At 48.0% G+C, this 20516-nt stretch overlaps 1 protein-coding gene across 5 annotated transcripts; it reads right to left on the bottom strand.

Moving 5' to 3' along the window:
- Positions 1-39: 39 nt before the first annotated feature.
- On the bottom strand, positions 40-18587 carry mier2 (mesoderm induction early response 1, family member 2). 5 transcript variants are annotated; one of them, XM_077024518.1, is made up of 13 exons: positions 17682-17832; positions 17183-17355; positions 7230-7355; positions 6724-6838; positions 6449-6549; positions 6207-6276; positions 5974-6125; positions 5644-5725; positions 5231-5325; positions 4890-5020; positions 4604-4705; positions 4134-4273; positions 3658-3795 (listed from the first exon to the last, which is right to left on the bottom strand). In XM_077024518.1, the coding sequence occupies exons 1-12, from the start codon at positions 17728-17730 to the stop codon at positions 4177-4179; spliced, it is 1293 nt and encodes a 430-aa protein (XP_076880633.1). In that variant the 5' UTR covers positions 17731-17832; the 3' UTR covers positions 3658-3795; positions 4134-4176. The 5 variants fall into 5 exon arrangements, with proteins under 5 accessions (XP_076880631.1, XP_076880632.1, XP_076880630.1 ...); XM_077024519.1 differs by having other exon boundaries at positions 4134-4259; positions 4605-4705; positions 17682-17831; XM_077024516.1 differs by lacking the exons at positions 4134-4273; positions 17682-17832 and adding an exon at positions 18497-18587 and having other exon boundaries at positions 40-3795; positions 4605-4705.
- Positions 18588-20516: the final 1929 nt, after the last annotated feature.

Consider the following 20516-nt stretch of genomic DNA (forward strand, 5'->3'; position numbering starts at 1 on the left):
CACGGTCAGATGTTTAAACATTAAATTTGAGAGTTTTTTCCTAAACATTTTTTTATTTACAAAATATAATAACAATAACAGCAACATATCAATGTATAAATTGCTTTGAAAACAAAAGAATAAAAAAGCAGTGTCTCTAATCCCTTTAATAAAACTGAAATATTGAAACTGTTCCAAACGGTACAGCTTCCAGAAGCAGAGGGCGGGACCAAGCAGTACTAGAGGGTTTTCAGTGGTGAGAACAGGATCTGGTCTCCTCCTACTAGACCCGCGACCCGTCCAGGAGCGACCCTGAGATGAAAGCTTGCGTTGCCTTGGTCTCGCACCGGCGGGACGTGGCTCTTTCAGGATCCTCCAGGTGCTGGATTGTGGGAGTGGATGTGACACTGCTTTTCTTTTATTTGCACACATACACACACACACACACACACACACACACACACACACGCACGTAGGCAGAGGGACTGTCCAGAGCAGGGACTGCCTGCAACCTGAGTAACTGTATGCAGTGAGCCAGACACAGTAGCATTAACCAAAACTGACTGCTCAGGATGCATTTAGTCATAGACCATTAACAAACAAACAATCAACTTTTTAAAATATTTATGATCAATAATTCCAGACCATCAGAAGAAAAAAAAAAATCAATGTCCCTGAAGAAAATGGGTTTCGTATTGCACAAGGAAAACCTAGCATGAGGAAGCTGGAACCAGGTGGATAGGACAGAACCAGTCAGGAGATGCAGCTGGATGTTCGCACGCACGCACGCACGCACGCACGCACGCACGCACGCACGCACGCACGCACACAGCGGCTTAGTCATCTCCATTTTTTGTTACATTTCTCCTAATATGCAATTGGACACTTCAAAATTCTACAAAATTTTTACCCCCCAGAAAGCATGTTTTTAAAGGCATATGCACAAAGGAAATATGTAATTTATGATTAAAAAGTGTGAAAAACTGATATTTACCAAGAGGTCCACCATCAAACACCTCAAAGAAGTGCACATTCACGAGACCTCAACTTTATCATTAAACAGCAATTGGTTAGCTAGGAGGTTTTATTTTGACACTCTCTGAACAACCAGTATTTCCAGTTGCCAAGCAACTGAATTGTCGCTTGGTGTGATGCTGAAATCAAGAATCATAGTATAACCAAAAAGCTTATTTTACAGCAGGTGTCACCAGCTCTGGTCTTGGTGGGCCAGCGTCCACCATGGTTTGGTGATTTCCCCACTCGGACATAATGGCTGAACCTGGTGACCTGGTGTGGAATCAGGTGTGTAAACCTGGCCAATCGAAGAGAGTTGAATGAAATTCAACTCAGGTGTGTGAGAGCAGGGAAGAGTCACCATACTGTTCTGCACTGCGCCCCTCCAGCACCAAGAACAGGAAGAGAAGCAAAATAAGCAGGTAGTAGAAAACAGATATACAAAAACATCAGGAAAGACATTTATAAAGTGTGCTCTTTTGAAGTAGAAATTGGGGTTCAAAGAACTCTTCTGCTAATACTTAAGTTAGCCCGATCAAAATCTCCTGCTAGGTTTTCCAAACCCATTTTTGACGGCAGTGGATTGATGACTGTCAGGAGGAATACACTGCTGATCACATTTGGACCGACCCTGACAGTCCATCCCTGAAGACTGGGGCCTGCAGCTTGTATCAGGAAAATGCAGAAAATGCATCGTATGCTTATTAAAACGACCCCACAAGAGAAGACAGTACTGCATTAGGGCAAACGCCCCTTCTCAGTCTTTTACGGACAAGAGCACAAACCAAAGGAACAGGAGGCATCCACTAGAAGGCATTGAAGAAGTTAAAAAAGAACGAAAAAACAAAACAAGAAAATGAAGCTCCATGTTTTCCAAATATCCAAGAAGATATCCAAAAACTGAAAGAACCACAACTTCTCAGTGTTCTATACCATATACTTTGTTCTTTTGCTCCTTTAAAAAACAAAACATTGTCAATCAAAAATTCAGATAATTAATAGTTAGAACAAGCAATTTAGAGTCCTCTGCATCATTTAAAATGCTGGCCAGGCCAATTTCACATGTAACCTCCAATGTTACAGACTGGAGTCAGTCACATTCAATCCATAAACCAGATCCACAGAAACAGAGTGAGCAGCAGCTTCCTCCACGCATGTCCTCCAAGGGTTCCTGCGTGGTTCCTCCAAGGGTTCCTGCGTGGTTCCTCCAAGGGTTCCTGCGTGGTTCCTCCAAGGGTTCCTGCGTGGTTCCTCCAAGGGTTCCTGCGTGGTTCCTCCAAGGGTTCCTGCGTGGTTCCTCCAAGGGTTCCTGCGTGGTTCCTCCAAGGGTTCCTGCGTGGTTCTCCACATTTCACATCACACCTGTCCAATATGGGTTTGTTCCCCCCAGCATGTCAGTCTAAATACAAAAACACACTGGTGTATTTATTCATACAGATCCACATCCTGGAACATTGTGTGCTTGCTTAGATTTTAAGCTTAGATAAATAACCAGGAAATACACACTACCCTGCTAGTGTCACCAGGTCTTTCTTCCTTTAACAAACATTTCCTTCTGGTTCGATCATACGTGATCAACACCGCCTTCTGATTGGTCAGTAACTTCCACCTGTGTAGTGCCAAAGACCTTTGTTCCTGATTGGAGCTTAACTCACCACTACACACCCCAGCCTGATCTCCAAAAGCCCCACCCATGTTCACTGTGGCACAACGGACAGGTTGAATGGGGCACAAGGCAGCAGGTAAACATGGCTCTTGCCTATAGGTATTGAGATTTAACATCCACAGTACACCTGCCCAACAGATAGCAAAGCTTCAACAGTTCTATTAACTTTTTTTTTGTTTTTTTGACAGCGCAGGACATGGTAAAAGCCAGAACACAAACCCCAGCTGAACACGGTCACCACACAGAAGAAACTGAAGACTCTAAAGAGGAGGTATGGTCGATAAGGCTGGTCACTGGATCACGTCACGACCATCCTGTCACTCCTGCTGGGAGTTTTGGTATCATACAACAAAAACATGAACAAAACCACCTGTTTACAAACAAAAGAGAGCCAACTGATAGGATATATGAGAAAAAGCAAACACCAGAACTGGATTAAAAAACCAAGCGTTCACAGGTGGACATAAAGGTCTTTGAGATAAGCATTCTTTTTCTCCACAACAATGCTTCTACAGTTCATGCCTTGTTCACCTGAAGGCTGTGTGAGATGCCATGTTTTAGCAAAGCAAAAATGAAGATTAACGAAGATTAAAGCAGGTCCCACACCAACAGCAGCGGGGGGTGGAGGGTTTGGGGGGTTTGGGGGGTTTAGCGGTCTCTGGCTTAGACTCGGAATGTTGTCCAGAACAGTCAGCATGCCCGTCATCACTGCATGAGGGGGTGTGGCTGCTGGGCGGGGCAGAGGGCGGAGGAGGGGCACAGCAAACCGCCCATGGCATCGAAGTCCGGGACGGCGGTGGACGGGGTAATGGCGGGAGGCGGAGCCGGTCTGTGGGGGAAAGAGAACCCTGTCTGGTGTGGCCCCGAGGGTCTGATTGGAGAACAAGCAGGTGCACCGTTTCCAACATAAGAGCCCAGGTGGATGTGGTAGAGGCCGGAGCCCAGATAGTCTGAATCCTGCTGGGGAGGGTGAGCGCAGGCGTAGGGGTGAATGCACGGGGGAGCCGCCACGCTGTCCGGGCTGAGACGGTCCACAGTGGGCCTCTGGGTTGGAAAACAGCTGTGCAACTGCTCCCTCTGCAGGCTGGAGTGTGGATCTGCACACAGCTCCTTCTCCCTGATCTCCCGCTGAGCAGCTGAGGAAGGAAAGAGTGGAATCCTGGTCTGGTGAAACTGGTTAAACTCTGACCATCACACTCCACAGCTTAGACTACATACTGTATTACAGAGACCAACCTCAGATAACCAATCATAAAACAAGAACTTTGTACTATCATTAATATTTAAAATCATCCTAGATAAGGATGCCCCTCCCACCAACTTCAAATTTATCCAGATTTATATGATTTTTCTCAATTCAATATACTGCAGAAGTCATTTGGCTAAAAGGCAGCTTAATGTATTTCAGAAAACGTTGGACATGAAGGTTTGAGTAATCCGCTCTCAGCCCGGCACTTGCTGCCTGTGTGTTTACCTGGGGGGCCCTCACCGGTACGTGTGGCCTGTGTGCAGTGAACTCAAGGCTTTAGGAGGAAACGGGGGGTGCGTTTCCTTCGCGGTCGGCCCTGCACCTGAGCCGCCAACCTCAGGTTCGCCTCCTCTGGACAACCCCCCCCCCGCGCGGGGAAACAAAAACCACGCAAACAAACAAACAAACAAACAAAAAGGCACAGAACAAATGGGACACAATGGGCAAAACCAAGCCAATGGAGAAACAGATGGAGAAAATCAGAATTCACAGCGCAACCCAGTAAGCGTGTGGGATTCCACAGCGAGTTGAGGCTCAACGATGTGGGTGAGGGATGATGAAACAGAGGAAAAACAAAGGATTTAAGAGCAGGGTGAGGAGGTGACCGGTAAGTCATGGGTGTGGTGGAGGTGTGGTGGAGGTGTGGTGGAGGCAGTAGGAGGTTCGGAGGGTGTTAGGAAGGTGCAAAGTGGGTACCTTGCTGCTCCACCTGCAGGGCAGGAGGTGGGGAGGGAGGGCGGAGCTGCAAACTGGATCCATCCACCTCACCATGTTCAACATCTCCATCTCCATCCTCCCTGACACACACACACACAATGTCAATGGATTAAGCTCAGACAGGCTCAATTTAACACTAGACATGGGAACAGAAATGTAGGTGTTTACTGAACAGCCATCATTAAGCAGGTTTATGGGACCAAGCTAACCGTCACGGCTAGTGAGGGACACCAGCATTGGCTGAGAACCTACAGCACCACGCACATGTTTCCTGACTGCAGAGCGTACTTTCGGCGTCCCAGCTTGGTGGACTGCTGAGTGAAATACTCGTGGCGCTCGGACTTCTTCCACATGTAGTAGTACTCCACACACTCGCCTACGGAACGCGTGCGCACCTGAGGGAGAGAGGGAAGGAAAGAAAGAGATAGAGAGGCAGGAAAAAGAGGCAGGGTGAGAGAGGGAGGATGAGGGGGAGCAAGGAGGAGTGGAGGGGAGACAGAGGGAGACAGAGGGAGACAGCTCGTGTAGGACGCAATGTTCTTCTTAACTGGATTTATTATCAAAGTGATTGTCAGTGTGCTTCCACATATCGCATGGTCACTCACCTTGTTGGCCTGTATGAGGTGAAAATTCTTCCCATGGACACGGTAGCCATGTTCAAAGTTTCGACACTCCTCCTCACTCCAAGCACAAAGCTCCTCTGTGAAAGGAACCAGGTTAGCTGGCAGTGAGCTGAACTCCTGCATACACAAACCCCTCACAAACACACAGGAGCTTCAACCACAAACGACAGCTGGATTCAAGAGCTTTAACACTGCAAGAGACAACACGAGGCCTCTTAGCTGGGCTCAAGTTTAAGTCAACATGCGTCTTTGCAGACCACCAACGCAAAGAAGAATGTCTCCAATATAGCCTAGCGGAGTTAAATAAAGGTTGCACAATACAAACATGGGCTAAGACGGGAAAAGCTGATCTACAGATTACGATGGGAATGCTACTCCGAACGAGGCTCCCTCACCACTGAACACTTTCACGTTGAAGCACAGTCTCCTCAGAGCCTCCTCAGTGTTGAAGTTGCATTTCACCAGCTCGTAGAGGGCCTTGAAAAACACGCCAGATACGAGAAGAATGAGGCGTTAGTGAAACAACGCGCCATTTCCAACCCATAAACGATGGGCTACTGTAGAATGTGTGTTACTGCTAACAAAACTCTTTCGTAGTTTGAATAACAGGCATAATATGTATAGGGAAATTCCCTTTGATTAATTCAGCAATATTCCTTTGCAAATGTGTGTTGACCATTTTAAAAGCTCACCATAAACCTCCTCCATGAGGGATTTGGTCTCACCTGCTCATTGTCCTTGACTGGGTCCCCTGGGGTGAGGGTGTCCCTGTCCACGTCCCCACCCAGACGCCTCTGCGCCTGCAGCAGGAACTCCTCCACGGCCGGGGAGGACAGCATGGCCGGTGTCCACAGCAGCTGGTCCTCACCCTCGCCTGCTGGCAGGACAAGGCGGACACGTGTGGGGAGCCGTGTGGGACACGGTGCAAAGGGGGCGGGAAGTGGAGAAGCAGCCTCACCTCTCTCACAGCATGTGGTTGAGGAGAGCAGGGGGATGCAGGCCTGGTACTGCGGACCCACCATGATGTCCTGGAGGAGAAGTCAACACTGAACAGCTCAGTTCTTCACCAGCTTAGTATTTTGGTTATTCAATTTTTTTTAATCAAGTTTGCACTACTGAAAGCTGTATTTGCAATTTAAGTGCAGTCCCCAACCAGGGAAAGGTTCAAAAAACGAGTTGGTGCGAAGTACAAAAACCTACCTTGCGTCCATCATTGGAGGGGATGGACGTGCCGTCTGAATCTTCTTCTGAGGAGCTGACTGCTGATTCCTTGTCTTCAACCGGAAGGTCTTGAGTGGAGACTGACACACAAGAAGACGCTCAGATAAATGGGATGACTGTGGTGTAGGTTTCGGAAGTTAAGCGATTCAGGCCACATTCAAAATATGGAACCGCATAAGAAATTCACATATTCACCTATGATGTGCCCAGGCAGTCATAGTGTGACTTCATCATTGGTGGATGTGACATCATACCTTTTATATGGCACCGCACGAGATCAGCAGCATGAGAGGTGACGGAGGCCGTGAGGTCATCAGCTGAAGACCGTGTGTCCTCGTCCTCCTCTCCTGAGAACAGATCCTTAGCGATCTGAACAAGCAAATTGACTCCATTAGCCAATCAGAAATGGAGTTACAGCCTCGCTACGGCTCTTAGCATTGTCCTAAACAGCACAAACACAGCTTTATTCTGGCAACACTGCGAGATTGTTTCGACACACAAAACCACTAAATGACGATGACACGTGACATCTCAAAGTAAAATACACACAATGATATTGTTAACACTGTTAGACCATGTTACACATCAGAATGAAACCACAACAAATATGTTAAAACCATTAGGGTCTGTTAAGACAACAGAGTCTAACCATGTTAGACAGTGCTAGAACATGAAAGTTTGGGGGAAAAGGGGGTAAAAACTATGACATTGATAAAAATTTCTAGTCACTACGATGGCAGAGGGCCCGGCTGATTCTCACTTTGTCCACTGTAGTCTCGGGCAGCGTGGTGGCAGTCTGGCCGGCCTGCGGCTGCTGCTGTAACACAGGGTGGGACATGTCGTAGCCATAGAGGGCCAGCAGCTCCTCTAGAGGCAGCTCACCACCCTACAAACACACACACACACACACACACACACACACACACACACACACACAGATCTTCATTCAAGTCAAAACAATAAGTAATGAATCATATTAAACACAACACACACAAACACTGAAAGGATTGCACAAGGCCATATCTGTAGAAAATGATAGAAAAATGTAGATTGATATAAAAATGTAGATTGATAGAAAATGTGGATTGACTCTTAGAACAAGGGCTAGTTGAGGTGTAGCAGGCAGAGCAGGTGGAGGTTTGGCATCCTGCCATTTGAGGAAAACCACACAACTGTGGTGGCTGCATTTCATAACAGAATTCTGTTCAAGTGCAATATGACCAGATCAAAAGGCCCTTCAGTGCCTTTAAGACAAAAGGGTTTCTACGGGTCTCCATCAGCCTCATGGTCAGCCACGGACTATAAACTCAAGGACCTGAGCACCATTGCTATTCCACTTAGGACCCAAGACGGGTGGTGTAAGGGCATGTAGGCGGACCCTCACCCAAGACGGGTGGTGTAAGGGCATGCAGGCGGACCCTCACCCAAGACGGGTGGTGTAAGGGCATGTAGGCGGACCCTCACCCAAGACGGGTGGTGTAAGGGCATGCAGGCGGACCCTCACCCAAGACGGGTGGTGTAAGGGCATGTAGGCGGACCCTCACCCAAGACGGGTGGTGTAAGGGCATGCAGGCGGACCCTCACCCAAGACGGGTGGTGTAAGGGCATGTAGGCGGACCCTCACCCAAGACGGGTGGTGTAAGGGCATGCAGGCGGACCCTCACCCAAGACGGGTGGTGTAAGGGCATGCAGGCGGACCCTCACCCAAGACGGGTGGTGTAAGGGCATGTAGGCGGACCCTCACCCAAGACGGGTGGTGTAAGGGCATGCAGGCGGACCCTCACCCAAGACGGGTGGTGTAAGGGCATGCAGGCGGACCCTCACCCAAGACGGGTGGTGTAAGGGCATGTAGGCGGACCCTCACCCAAGACGGGTGGTGTAAGGGCATGCAGGCGGACCCTCACCCAAGACGGGTGGTGTAAGGGCATGTAGGCGGACCCTCACCCAAGACGGGTGGTGTAAGGGCATGTAGGCGGACCCTCACCCAAGACGGGTGGTGTAAGGGCATGCAGGCGGACCCTCACCCAAGACGGGTGGTGTAAGGGCATGTAGGCGGACCCTCACCCAAGACGGGTGGTGTAAGGGCATGTAGGCGGACCCTCACCCAAGACGGGTGGTGTAAGGGCATGCAGGCGGACCCTCACCCAAGACGGGTGGTGTAAGGGCATGTAGGCGGACCCTCACCCAAGACGGGTGGTGTAAGGGCATGCAGGCGGACCCTCACCCAAGACGGGTGGTGTAAGGGCATGCAGGCGGACCCTCACCCAAGACGGGTGGTGTAAGGGCATGCAGGCGGACCCTCACCCAAGACGGGTGGTGTAAGGGCATGTAGGCGGACCCTCACCCAAGACGGGTGGTGTAAGGGCATGTAGGCGGACCCTCACCCAAGACGGGTGGTGTAAGGGCATGCAGGCGGACCCTCACCCAAGACGGGTGGTGTAAGGGCATGTAGGCGGACCCTCACCCAAGACGGGTGGTGTAAGGGCATGTAGGCGGACCCTCACCCAAGACGGGTGGTGTAAGGGCATGCAGGCGGACCCTCACCCAAGACGGGTGGTGTAAGGGCATGTAGGCGGACCCTCACCCAAGACGGGTGGTGTAAGGGCATGCAGGCGGACCCTCACCCAAGACGGGTGGTGTAAGGGCATGCAGGCGGACCCTCACCCAAGACGGGTGGTGTAAGGGCATGTAGGCGGACCCTCACCCAAGACGGGTGGTGTAAGGGCATGCAGGCGGACCCTCACCCAAGACGGGTGGTGTAAGGGCATGTAGGCGGACCCTCACCCAAGACGGGTGGTGTAAGGGCATGCAGGCGGACCCTCACCCAAGACGGGTGGTGTAAGGGCATGTAGGCGGACCCTCACCCAAGACGGGTGGTGTAAGGGCATGCAGGCGGACCCTCACCCAAGACGGGTGGTGTAAGGGCATGTAGGCGGACCCTCACCCAAGACGGGTGGTGTAAGGGCATGCAGGCGGACCCTCACCCAAGACGGGTGGTGTAAGGGCATGCAGGCGGACCCTCACCCAAGACGGGTGGTGTAAGGGCATGTAGGCGGACCCTCACCCAAGACGGGTGGTGTAAGGGCATGCAGGCGGACCCTCACCCAAGACGGGTGGTGTAAGGGCATGCAGGCGGACCCTCACCCAAGACGGGTGGTGTAAGGGCATGTAGGCGGACCCTCACCCAAGACGGGTGGTGTAAGGGCATGCAGGCGGACCCTCACCCAAGACGGGTGGTGTAAGGGCATGTAGGCGGACCCTCACCCAAGACGGGTGGTGTAAGGGCATGTAGGCGGACCCTCACCCAAGACGGGTGGTGTAAGGGCATGCAGGCGGACCCTCACCCAAGACGGGTGGTGTAAGGGCATGTAGGCGGACCCTCACCCAAGACGGGTGGTGTAAGGGCATGTAGGCGGACCCTCACCCAAGACGGGTGGTGTAAGGGCATGCAGGCGGACCCTCACCCAAGACGGGTGGTGTAAGGGCATGTAGGCGGACCCTCACCCAAGACGGGTGGTGTAAGGGCATGCAGGCGGACCCTCACCCAAGACGGGTGGTGTAAGGGCATGTAGGCGGACCCTCACCCAAGACGGGTGGTGTAAGGGCATGCAGGCGGACCCTCACCCAAGACGGGTGGTGTAAGGGCATGCAGGCGGACCCTCACCCAAGACGGGTGGTGTAAGGGCATGCAGGCGGACCCTCACCCAAGACGGGTGGTGTAAGGGCATGTAGGCGGACCCTCACCCAAGACGGGTGGTGTAAGGGCATGTAGGCGGACCCTCACCCAAGACGGGTGGTGTAAGGGCATGCAGGCGGACCCTCACCCAAGACGGGTGGTGTAAGGGCATGTAGGCGGACCCTCACCCAAGACGGGTGGTGTAAGGGCATGTAGGCGGACCCTCACCCAAGACGGGTGGTGTAAGGGCATGCAGGCGGACCCTCACCCAAGACGGGTGGTGTAAGGGCATGTAGGCGGACCCTCACCCAAGACGGGTGGTGTAAGGGCATGCAGGCGGACCCTCACCCAAGACGGGTGGTGTAAGGGCATGCAGGCGGACCCTCACCCAAGACGGGTGGTGTAAGGGCATGTAGGCGGACCCTCACCCAAGACGGGTGGTGTAAGGGCATGCAGGCGGACCCTCACCCAAGACGGGTGGTGTAAGGGCATGCAGGCGGACCCTCACCCAAGACGGGTGGTGTAAGGGCATGTAGGCGGACCCTCACCCAAGACGGGTGGTGTAAGGGCATGCAGGCGGACCCTCACCCAAGACGGGTGGTGTAAGGGCATGTAGGCGGACCCTCACCCAAGACGGGTGGTGTAAGGGCATGTAGGCGGACCCTCACCCAAGACGGGTGGTGTAAGGGCATGCAGGCGGACCCTCACCCAAGACGGGTGGTGTAAGGGCATGTAGGCGGACCCTCACCCAAGACGGGTGGTGTAAGGGCATGTAGGCGGACCCTCACCCAAGACGGGTGGTGTAAGGGCATGCAGGCGGACCCTCACCCAAGACGGGTGGTGTAAGGGCATGTAGGCGGACCCTCACCCAAGACGGGTGGTGTAAGGGCATGCAGGCGGACCCTCACCCAAGACGGGTGGTGTAAGGGCATGCAGGCGGACCCTCACCCAAGACGGGTGGTGTAAGGGCATGCAGGCGGACCCTCACCCAAGACGGGTGGTGTAAGGGCATGTAGGCGGACCCTCACCCAAGACGGGTGGTGTAAGGGCATGTAGGCGGACCCTCACCCAAGACGGGTGGTGTAAGGGCATGCAGGCGGACCCTCACCCAAGACGGGTGGTGTAAGGGCATGTAGGCGGACCCTCACCCAAGACGGGTGGTGTAAGGGCATGTAGGCGGACCCTCACCCAAGACGGGTGGTGTAAGGGCATGCAGGCGGACCCTCACCCAAGACGGGTGGTGTAAGGGCATGTAGGCGGACCCTCACCCAAGACGGGTGGTGTAAGGGCATGCAGGCGGACCCTCACCCAAGACGGGTGGTGTAAGGGCATGCAGGCGGACCCTCACCCAAGACGGGTGGTGTAAGGGCATGCAGGCGGACCCTCACCCAAGACGGGTGGTGTAAGGGCATGTAGGCGGACCCTCACCCAAGACGGGTGGTGTAAGGGCATGTAGGCGGACCCTCACCCAAGACGGGTGGTGTAAGGGCATGCAGGCGGACCCTCACCCAAGACGGGTGGTGTAAGGGCATGCAGGCGGACCCTCACCCAAGACGGGTGGTGTAAGGGCATGCAGGCGGACCCTCACCCAAGACGGGTGGTGTAAGGGCATGTAGGCGGACCCTCACCCAAGACGGGTGGTGTAAGGGCATGTAGGCGGACCCTCACCCAAGACGGGTGGTGTAAGGGCATGCAGGCGGACCCTCACCCAAGCAGACAAGAACCCTACAGGGACAGCTAAGGAACTGGAGCCGTCTTTTGCACTTGACACCATCTGTGTTCATTAGCTAAACACAAAGTGAACATGCTTGGTGTTCATGGGAGATCTGTTCCTGCTCCCAAGAAAAAGAAGAACAAAAAAGAAAATCTCACTGCTGTCACGTGGATGAACTGTGTCTCTACTGTAACAAAAGACCAAAGATACACAATAGTCTGTTTACAGACTTGTGCTTAAACAAAACACTGCATGTCATCACCAAAACCTAATCCTAATTGTGATGGGGAAGGAGGCACAGTGGTGTGGGTATGTGGGTGGGCTCTGTTCCTCGGGCCCTAGTCAGCCAACAATCACCACAATAAAATGAGAATCAAATCAAGGTTGTATAGAGCGGAGAAAGATTGTCAGAAACGACTGTGACCTAAAACCGAAAAGAGATTGGGTCACACAACATGACGATCCACAACGTGGGACTAAATTAACAACAGCACAACACAAACAGAAGGAATCCTGCATTTTAAGCATATTAAATGAATTCCGTGTTTTTCCGTGTTTCCAAGTCATAGTCCTGACCACACTCCAATTGAAATACTGTGGGATGATCTAAAACAGGCGATTCAAGCCAGATATCCCAAAAATATACATGAGCTGAAACTGTTTTGAGCAGAGGCCTGGGACAAAAAGCCTCTTGGCTTAGCAGGACTGTTCAGTAGCTGAAGGAAGTGTGTGCTTAAGGTTCCTGTCAATAAAGGACGCTCCGCTAGTTACTAAATATGAGGTGACATACTTAATCCCATCGATGACGGTGACTTTTGAAGCAGCTTGTTGAGTAAAGACATGACACTGTAGCATACTCCATGTATATATATTTCATGTTGTTTGTTAAATACTTTAAAGACATTACTTGGAGATCAGAGAGCATGTCAAGAGTAGAGCTTCAGATATCTCTGAGGGGGGTGCAAACTTTATCCTCAAAGCTGCAGACAACCTGATAGCATGCAATGTTATTACATGAAAAGTTTGAACTCGCTTGATAACATGCCACCATTTTCTGCCCCGCCCTCTATTGTCCCACAGACCCGGGCCCTGGTAAAAATAATCATTTAGATTAAAGGCTAAGATATACTTGCTGTTAACTACGCGTTCGCGTACGCATCATGGCTGCTTCGCGTATCCTGCGTCGGTTTGGCGCGTAGGTCTTGCACGTCCTCCAATAGTTAACGCGACGCGTACGCGAACGTTGTCTACGCGAACGCATGGGCAAACAGCAAGTATGTTTCCAGCCTTATCCGACCCATCTCATATTCTTCTTAGATACCAATAGCTGCTATTTAGATAAGTAAGGTTACCTGACCATAACAGGCATCTACCTGACATGGAAGATATTTTGGAGTAAAGCTGGCAATTACAACTGGAAAGCAACACTGTAACAATTCAGACATGTTATTGTACTTGGGTGTCATTTTGTGAAGATAAGGACTTTTTCAAAAGTCCTTGACTTTTGCATTTTTGATACTTTGAGCACCTTCACATTTTCACTTCAACAGCTTTCCAAAACAGCAGATGTATTAGAAGTAAAAAAACAAAAACAAAAAAACCCCACTTTTTTAATAATAAAAATTATATTTCTAACTTTGAAAAAAGTTGTGTGTGTATGGGGGGTGGGTGTTGTAGGGATTGCAGTTTTGGCCTGCTCAAACAAGCACAACTCCTCCATGCTATCCCCCCATGTCCCACCATGATGCTGGCCTGAAACGAGTCTGACCTGAGGCTGATGTCTTTTGACAAAGGAACATCAAGACAGCAAGTTACTGTCTCATTAAGTGCAACACTGATCAAAGCACCATTATCTAAATGAATAATTCATTGTTAAATTAGGTGTCAAATGTATTTTGCATGAACATATCACACCATCGCTGACAGCATGCCTCTCTATGACAGTAATCTCAATTTAATGAAGATGGGGTCTTTAAACAGACTGTTTGTCTAGAAGCTTGTAAAAATGGTGATCAACCAATAAATTTTTTTTCTTTTTTTGAATTATTGTCATTTTTGTGCTGCTTTGTTACAAACCAAGAGGACAATCCAGGAAAACAGTAATTTAATTTGTTTTCTTTGGCAGGCAGAACGCTCCCAGTGTTGATAAAGACGACATGATCTTTTCTGATCTTACTCTGACAACATGAGCCACTTTCTCTTATTTCACTTCAAATATATAAAGCGTGCATCTTCTTGTAATCCTAGACAGACTTAATGATGCTGCGATCAGGGCTCTGTGGGGGTCATCGCATCACTTCCAGGACTACTTGTTCTTCTTTATGCCGATTATGGTTCTTATGACACTGGCTGTACATTTGGATTTATATATCTGCAAACAAACTGCCTTCTGTTACAGTCAAGCATTTCACATTTAGACTCATCACTCCAAAGCTCCTCCTACAGTTACTATGCACCCCACGTCCTATATTATCATGGTTGAGTTGCTTGGTCTTGTTTCCCCGTCTTTTTGGGTGTAGTTCTTCCAGAAATACCAAACGTCTCCAGACAGTACTTGGGTGTGCCTGGATCTCATGGACATATTCCGATATTCGAAGTGATGCAAGCATGATATGTCCCTCATCTGAGGACAACGTTTCCTTGGCCTACAACTGCATCTACAGTCCTCAATATCGCCCATGTCTCTGCTACTTCAAGTGAGCTTGTGTAGCATAGAACGTGTACAGACCAAGAGAGAGTGCTTTGAAACTTTGGCCTGGGAGAGTCCTTGCTGATGCAGTATGAATAAATACCTTGTATCTCACTGCTGTGCTCAGTCTTGCCATGGTGTATGAAACCGTCTTGCACATTTGATTTGGACTTCTCCTTTGTTCATTCACTTTGCAGTTTTAAACTAAAATATATATGTACATATTACACACACACACACACACACACACACACACACACACACACACACACACACACACACACATATATATATATATATATATAAGAATGAATGAAACATTACTGTGGTCACAGTGATTTGATGTGTGTATTATATATTGTGGTTTTTCTCCAGTGCTTTGGGTATTAAGAGGTTTGTTGTTTTTGTGGTTAGTTTACACCACCACAATGCATGAAGAGAATTACTGAAGACAATAACAATGACTGAACCCTATGAAAGACTAACTCAAGCTTTTTAAAGTATTCAACCACTTCATTTGAACCTTTTAGGCCCATGGTCTAAACCTCAAATCTAAATACCAGTTCTGGACTGTATAATTGTTGGTAGTTAACTGAACATCTGGATAATCAGAAGATAGAAGTTCTAGAGGTGACTTTCAGGGATCTGATTTGACTAAATCTATTACATATTTTAAGGTACCAGCAATTGCAAAACCCATAACTACATTTTGCATTTAAGATTTTGCAAATGTTTAATACATGTTGACTTCATTTTATTGAACCAGATATTTGCAATTGCTTCTTATTTGGCAAATATATTTAAGTTTGTTCATTTGCAGTACCAATGCATTCATGTCACGGACAACATGAGGGCCAAAAAAGAAAAAACTGTGTCAAAACAAGTCAAGTTGACCATCAGAAGGCAGAAAAAGCAACTGGATAAACAGCCAAAACGTTTAAGCCGCCAACCCCAGCTGATATTCCCCAAGAGCAGAGGACCTTACAGAACAAGAAAGACTATTACAGCTGATGACAGGACATTTTAACTTGCAATCTTTTGAATGCTGATCCAAGACACATACTTACGTACACCTGGATCACAGGTAAAGACGTGTTCCAGAAACTTCAGCATCAAAAATACTGAATTACAATTTCTGAGGGAAAATCCCAGACACAGTCTGCTTCAAAAGTATGTTTTCCAAAAACTGCCCTGCTTGACATTTGCTTGCCAGTCAATCAGCATGGGTACGTAGTATGTCGAGGTGCAAAATGTTTTTTGCCTTTCTGAATTTTTTTGGACATATCTGCAAGTGTACAATTCCCTTGTGGTTACGAAAACTAAGACAGAAAAGGGGCCGGTCAGCAAAAATGCAAATGCACCATGAATATATCTCAGTGGTCTGCAAAAATGCCAAGGTCAACAGAGAACCCAGGCATTCAAGTCAATCAGAGACTCTCCCATCGAAATCCACCAGCAATCCAGAGGATAGAACAACACTATTGATGACTTCAGTTGGGGTCCATGTCCAGGACCTCCAGACAGATGTTCTATATCGCTAAACGCAAACGCAACAGCACATGGATTCTACAACCAAACGAGCCACTACACTCCTGAGATGTAGCTCATCCTGACCACTTTTCTGCTTGTGAAGAGCAATTCGGCCTTTTCACTATTTGCGATGGTCACGGGTGGTGCAAATTTTTTTATTCAAACATGAAGCCCTTTGATGCACTTCAACTGCAGTTTGGTTATTTGGCCTTAATGTAGAGCTCTCTTATTAGAGAGCTAACATGTACACCTACTGTATTTTTTTTAGAAAGCTAAAAAAATGCCTATGCTAACCGGAATGTTTTAAAAGTGGGCCTTCAGGGTTCAAACTGAAGGTGCAGGGCCCAATTTGGCCTGGTCAGATCACATTCACACGTCAGCAGAACTCTGGACTGGATATTGTAGAGGCTAATTGCTGTAATTGGCAGTTGGCAACTTAAAATAATTTATCAAAATGAATCAGATTTTATTAGTACCGTTACTGTGATTTGTACATTATTTATATTGTACTCAAGGCACTGGGCTTTATTTTGGAGAACACAACCACAGCAACAGACAACCTTGCCAAATTTTCAATATGACACTCCTGATATCAAGAGCCTCAGAGTCTGTTCACACATCCGATTAGTTCCTCACTGTGAACTATAATCTATATCAACTGCAGGAAAAAAGAAATCGTTGTTGTTGGGTTGGCAGTATGAACAGTAGTGACTGTTGAGAAGACACTAAAAACAACCACCATGGCAGCCATTTTGAATTCTGCAACTAGTACTTCTTAAAACATCCATTAAACTCAAAAACAATCGCAGATGATCCAAGGTATACAACATTATTCTTGACGCCATGTTGGAGGTAGTGTGTAGTGGCCTTGCCATGCATTTCATCAACAAGCTGACTTTCCTTTACTTACTGCCAGTGGTAACAGCACGATCGTTTCTGAAGCGAGCCTATTCAGATTTCTCCACAGGACAATGAACCAGAGGGAGACTGCGTGCCTCCAACCACTTCCTTTCACCTTCGCGGCAAACGCAGCGGCCCGTCTGACCGCCTAAAAACATAAAACCCACTGACGAGTGACCAAAAAGGCAGGACGTTTCTACTCACCGAACGGGCTCTGGCGGCCATGGTGTTGGGCTGAAGGTCCCGGGCCCCCGGGGTCCTCTCCTGCTCCTCTAGGGATGCGGGCAGCAGAGGGGCCAGCTCCATAGGCGTGGCATAGCCCAGGCAACCAACGCGTGCTAGGCCCTGCCTGTGATCTGTGGAGCCCATTCGCACAGCTGGAACACCACAGCAAATGATTAAAAGACTCTCCATGAAAGGGGGAGAACTTAAGCATCATGCCAGATATCAAAGTTTATAAAGTGTGTTGTAATGACCACAAACAATAGCTGGGAATCTTCTACCACACAACAGCAGTACTTAAACCATGGAGCAAGAAGTAACGATATGTTTTTAGAAGTTCACTGTAACGTCACTGCATAAAAGAATCAAGAGTTTGGGGCGGATTTAAACTTCTTCTAGCTTCTCGTCCTCTTTACAACGTTCTTTAAAATGTAAAAACGGGAAACAACACATGTAGCCTAGCAGTGCTGGCCTATCAAACCTGGGATCCTTTTCAGGTCCACGAAAGTCTTTGCATTGCACAGTGGCATAACTACGCTTCGATGGATCGATCCACAGTTCAATCGACCCGCGGGGCCTAGACTGCTCTGTTAAGATAATCAGTAGAAACCGAGATAAACGTCAACGGGCAACTGTTAGGCTGAACATCTCAGAACGTTGAAACTACCACGGCACGGCATCAACACTCACTTACAGTGCGATGGAGTTCGTTTAAAGTGGAAAACTCCCTATAGATAGATACAAGACATGCAGTTGTAGATAAGTTCTCGGCGGAGCAAGGCTGCGTGGAGGAGGAGGAGGAGATGATGAGATGATGACCAGGGCGCTTTCCTGCTCAGTGGGTGCTGAACGCTCCTCACGCTCTCAACCGCTGGGACAAGGAAATAGTTTTGGAGGGGGTGGGGGGACCGCGTGAATCAGAGAACCAGTGACACTGTCTAATCACGTCTCTATTTGTTTCTATGAGAAACTTCAGGAACCGTACCCGCTCCCGTTGGGCGTGTAACACAGTTCAGCACCACGGTAAAGCCGGCGTGTGCTGGTGGTTCCTACAGCGCACGATCACGCAAACTGGGAAGGGTTCTTCAACGCAGAGGACGCGGCGAGACGGAGAAGAGTACACACTTCTAACTTCCTCATTATCTCTACGGAGGCCCGCCGTGCTCTCACGCGATCAACTGGTAATAGTGCCATCGTCGTAAGCCGACGCATTTTATGAAACACGCTTTTAAACGCATTACAGCACAAGGATCATTTAATCGTTCTTTTCCTCCTCAAGCCCCTTCGTTGACTTACCTCCGCCATTCCGATTCTGCGCAAGCGGTGGAATGCCCGGATGTTGTGTAGGACTACTTCAACTTCTTGGTTTATTGTTGCAACGTTATACCAACAGTGATGAGAGTTCACGATGTTTTATCATAAAGTATACTTAGCCCATTTATTAAGTTATTTTAAATTCTTTTTCTATTATAATTTATTTTTATATGTGATTCGTGTCGGAAAAGTAATAGAACTCATCAAAAGTTGAAAAATCATACTTTAACATCTCTTCTCAAAGTAAAAAGTTTGGGTTATTGTTTGTCCCCCTTTTAAAAACAGATATCAATACATTTACATTTTTTCGTAATCTACGATATAATATAAGCAGGAGCTTTTTCAGTACTGGTATTTTACAAAAGAAGTTGGATTTCTAGTCATTTAAAATCCAGCTACAGAAGGCATCTTAAAACCACCTTCAGCAGTAGCCTACTGTTAAAAAAATTACAATCAGGTAATGATCTGGTGCAGTGTGTTCAGTTAGGTGACAACAAAAGAATGGTTTACTATAACTTAATAAACAATATGTAACTTACTATTGAAACTGTACAGGTTATCTGCACATAGCTGTCACACGCTAGCAACACATTCAGTGTTTCTGTTGAAACCAACAGACAGAGTAGACATGACGTCTGTCTCTTTACACGTGTCCTTGTAAATGGTAGTTTGACCCATGGTTTGTGTCTACACTTAAAGAGGAGAACATGATGATTCATGTGCAGGGAACTCACAATAACAGTGCTGGCACTGCACACCATTTAACCTAGCAGTCACCCACAGCCACGTACAAGCAGGATAGCAGGGGAGGGGCAAGCATGTATCTCTCTGATAAAGTCACCAGGTCCAGATACTAGCAAAAGTGGCAGGTTTGCTGATCTTTGACCTGCACGTGCATATATACCCCCAGTTAACTGCTTTATCGGAAACTGTAAAACTGATTTAGGGTCAGTGGGAAAGGACTGCGGTTAGACTGCTTTTAAAGAGGCAAGTTTTGGTCAACATAGAGAAAATGCCAAAGCACAAGACATTCCCCAAAATATAATGAAAAGTAAACGATTTGATGGAGATACAGGCTATGACTGAGATGCAGACTGCCTGCAGAGCTACACAGATTTGCTGATCAAAACTTCTTTATTTCCCAGAAATGTCTTTTGAGTTAGGTGTACCATAACATGATCTTAGGATCAGCACAAGCTGTGTTTCTCAAACGTGAAATGTGCCCACAACCTCAAACAGCCTTGTCACATCTTGCGATTCTGCGAATCTTGTGAATCTAGTGTTTTTCACGTGTAACTTGTCAAGTGGCTTGTTTACTGCTCGTCATACGCACGCCCACATGGCCTACCATTGGCATTAGAACAGGAAGTAGCTACTGTCACTATAGAAAAGAGTTTTCCTAGATTTCACAGTTAACAAGATATCATTTCACATTTAAGCAGCACACACATGTTCTTGTTTATCGTGTACTTCATTCATGTTATTATATCCCAGTAAATTACAAAATTAAGATTTTGTTCAGTTTTCTTTTCTGTATGTTCAAGGCTCTTGATCAGGTACGTCACTGAAGCCCAGAGATACACAACGCTCATTGTTCTGTGCTAACCCAAGAGATTATTTAGCGGGCTGATAAATGTAAATGTACATGCATGGAAATCTCTTGAAGACAACAAAAATTTTCACTTTTCAATTAAAACCATTCACAGTCCCTTACACAAATTATGAAAAGTCTGTGATGCATCTGTTCATGTAAGCACATCATGGAACCACACTCTTGGCAAGTCCAGGTTTTAAATATTGCTTTTTCTTATACCACTGTTCATTCTTACACTCAGAATTCTAGCTATGAATTTGCATAAGGAAATATGTCTATAACCTCTTCCTTTACTATTTTAGAAGTATTTCCCCTGGTGTTCTGCATTGCACATTTCAAATTTTGCAGCCTCGTTTCAACACCATGGCTTAAGTGTTTTCCAGATAACGTAGTCAGTCCTTCGTTCTG

The sequence above is a fragment of the Brachyhypopomus gauderio genome, chromosome 12, assembly GCF_052324685.1.
Source record: "Brachyhypopomus gauderio isolate BG-103 chromosome 12, BGAUD_0.2, whole genome shotgun sequence".
NCBI classification, from domain to species: Eukaryota; Metazoa; Chordata; class Actinopteri; order Gymnotiformes; family Hypopomidae; genus Brachyhypopomus; species Brachyhypopomus gauderio.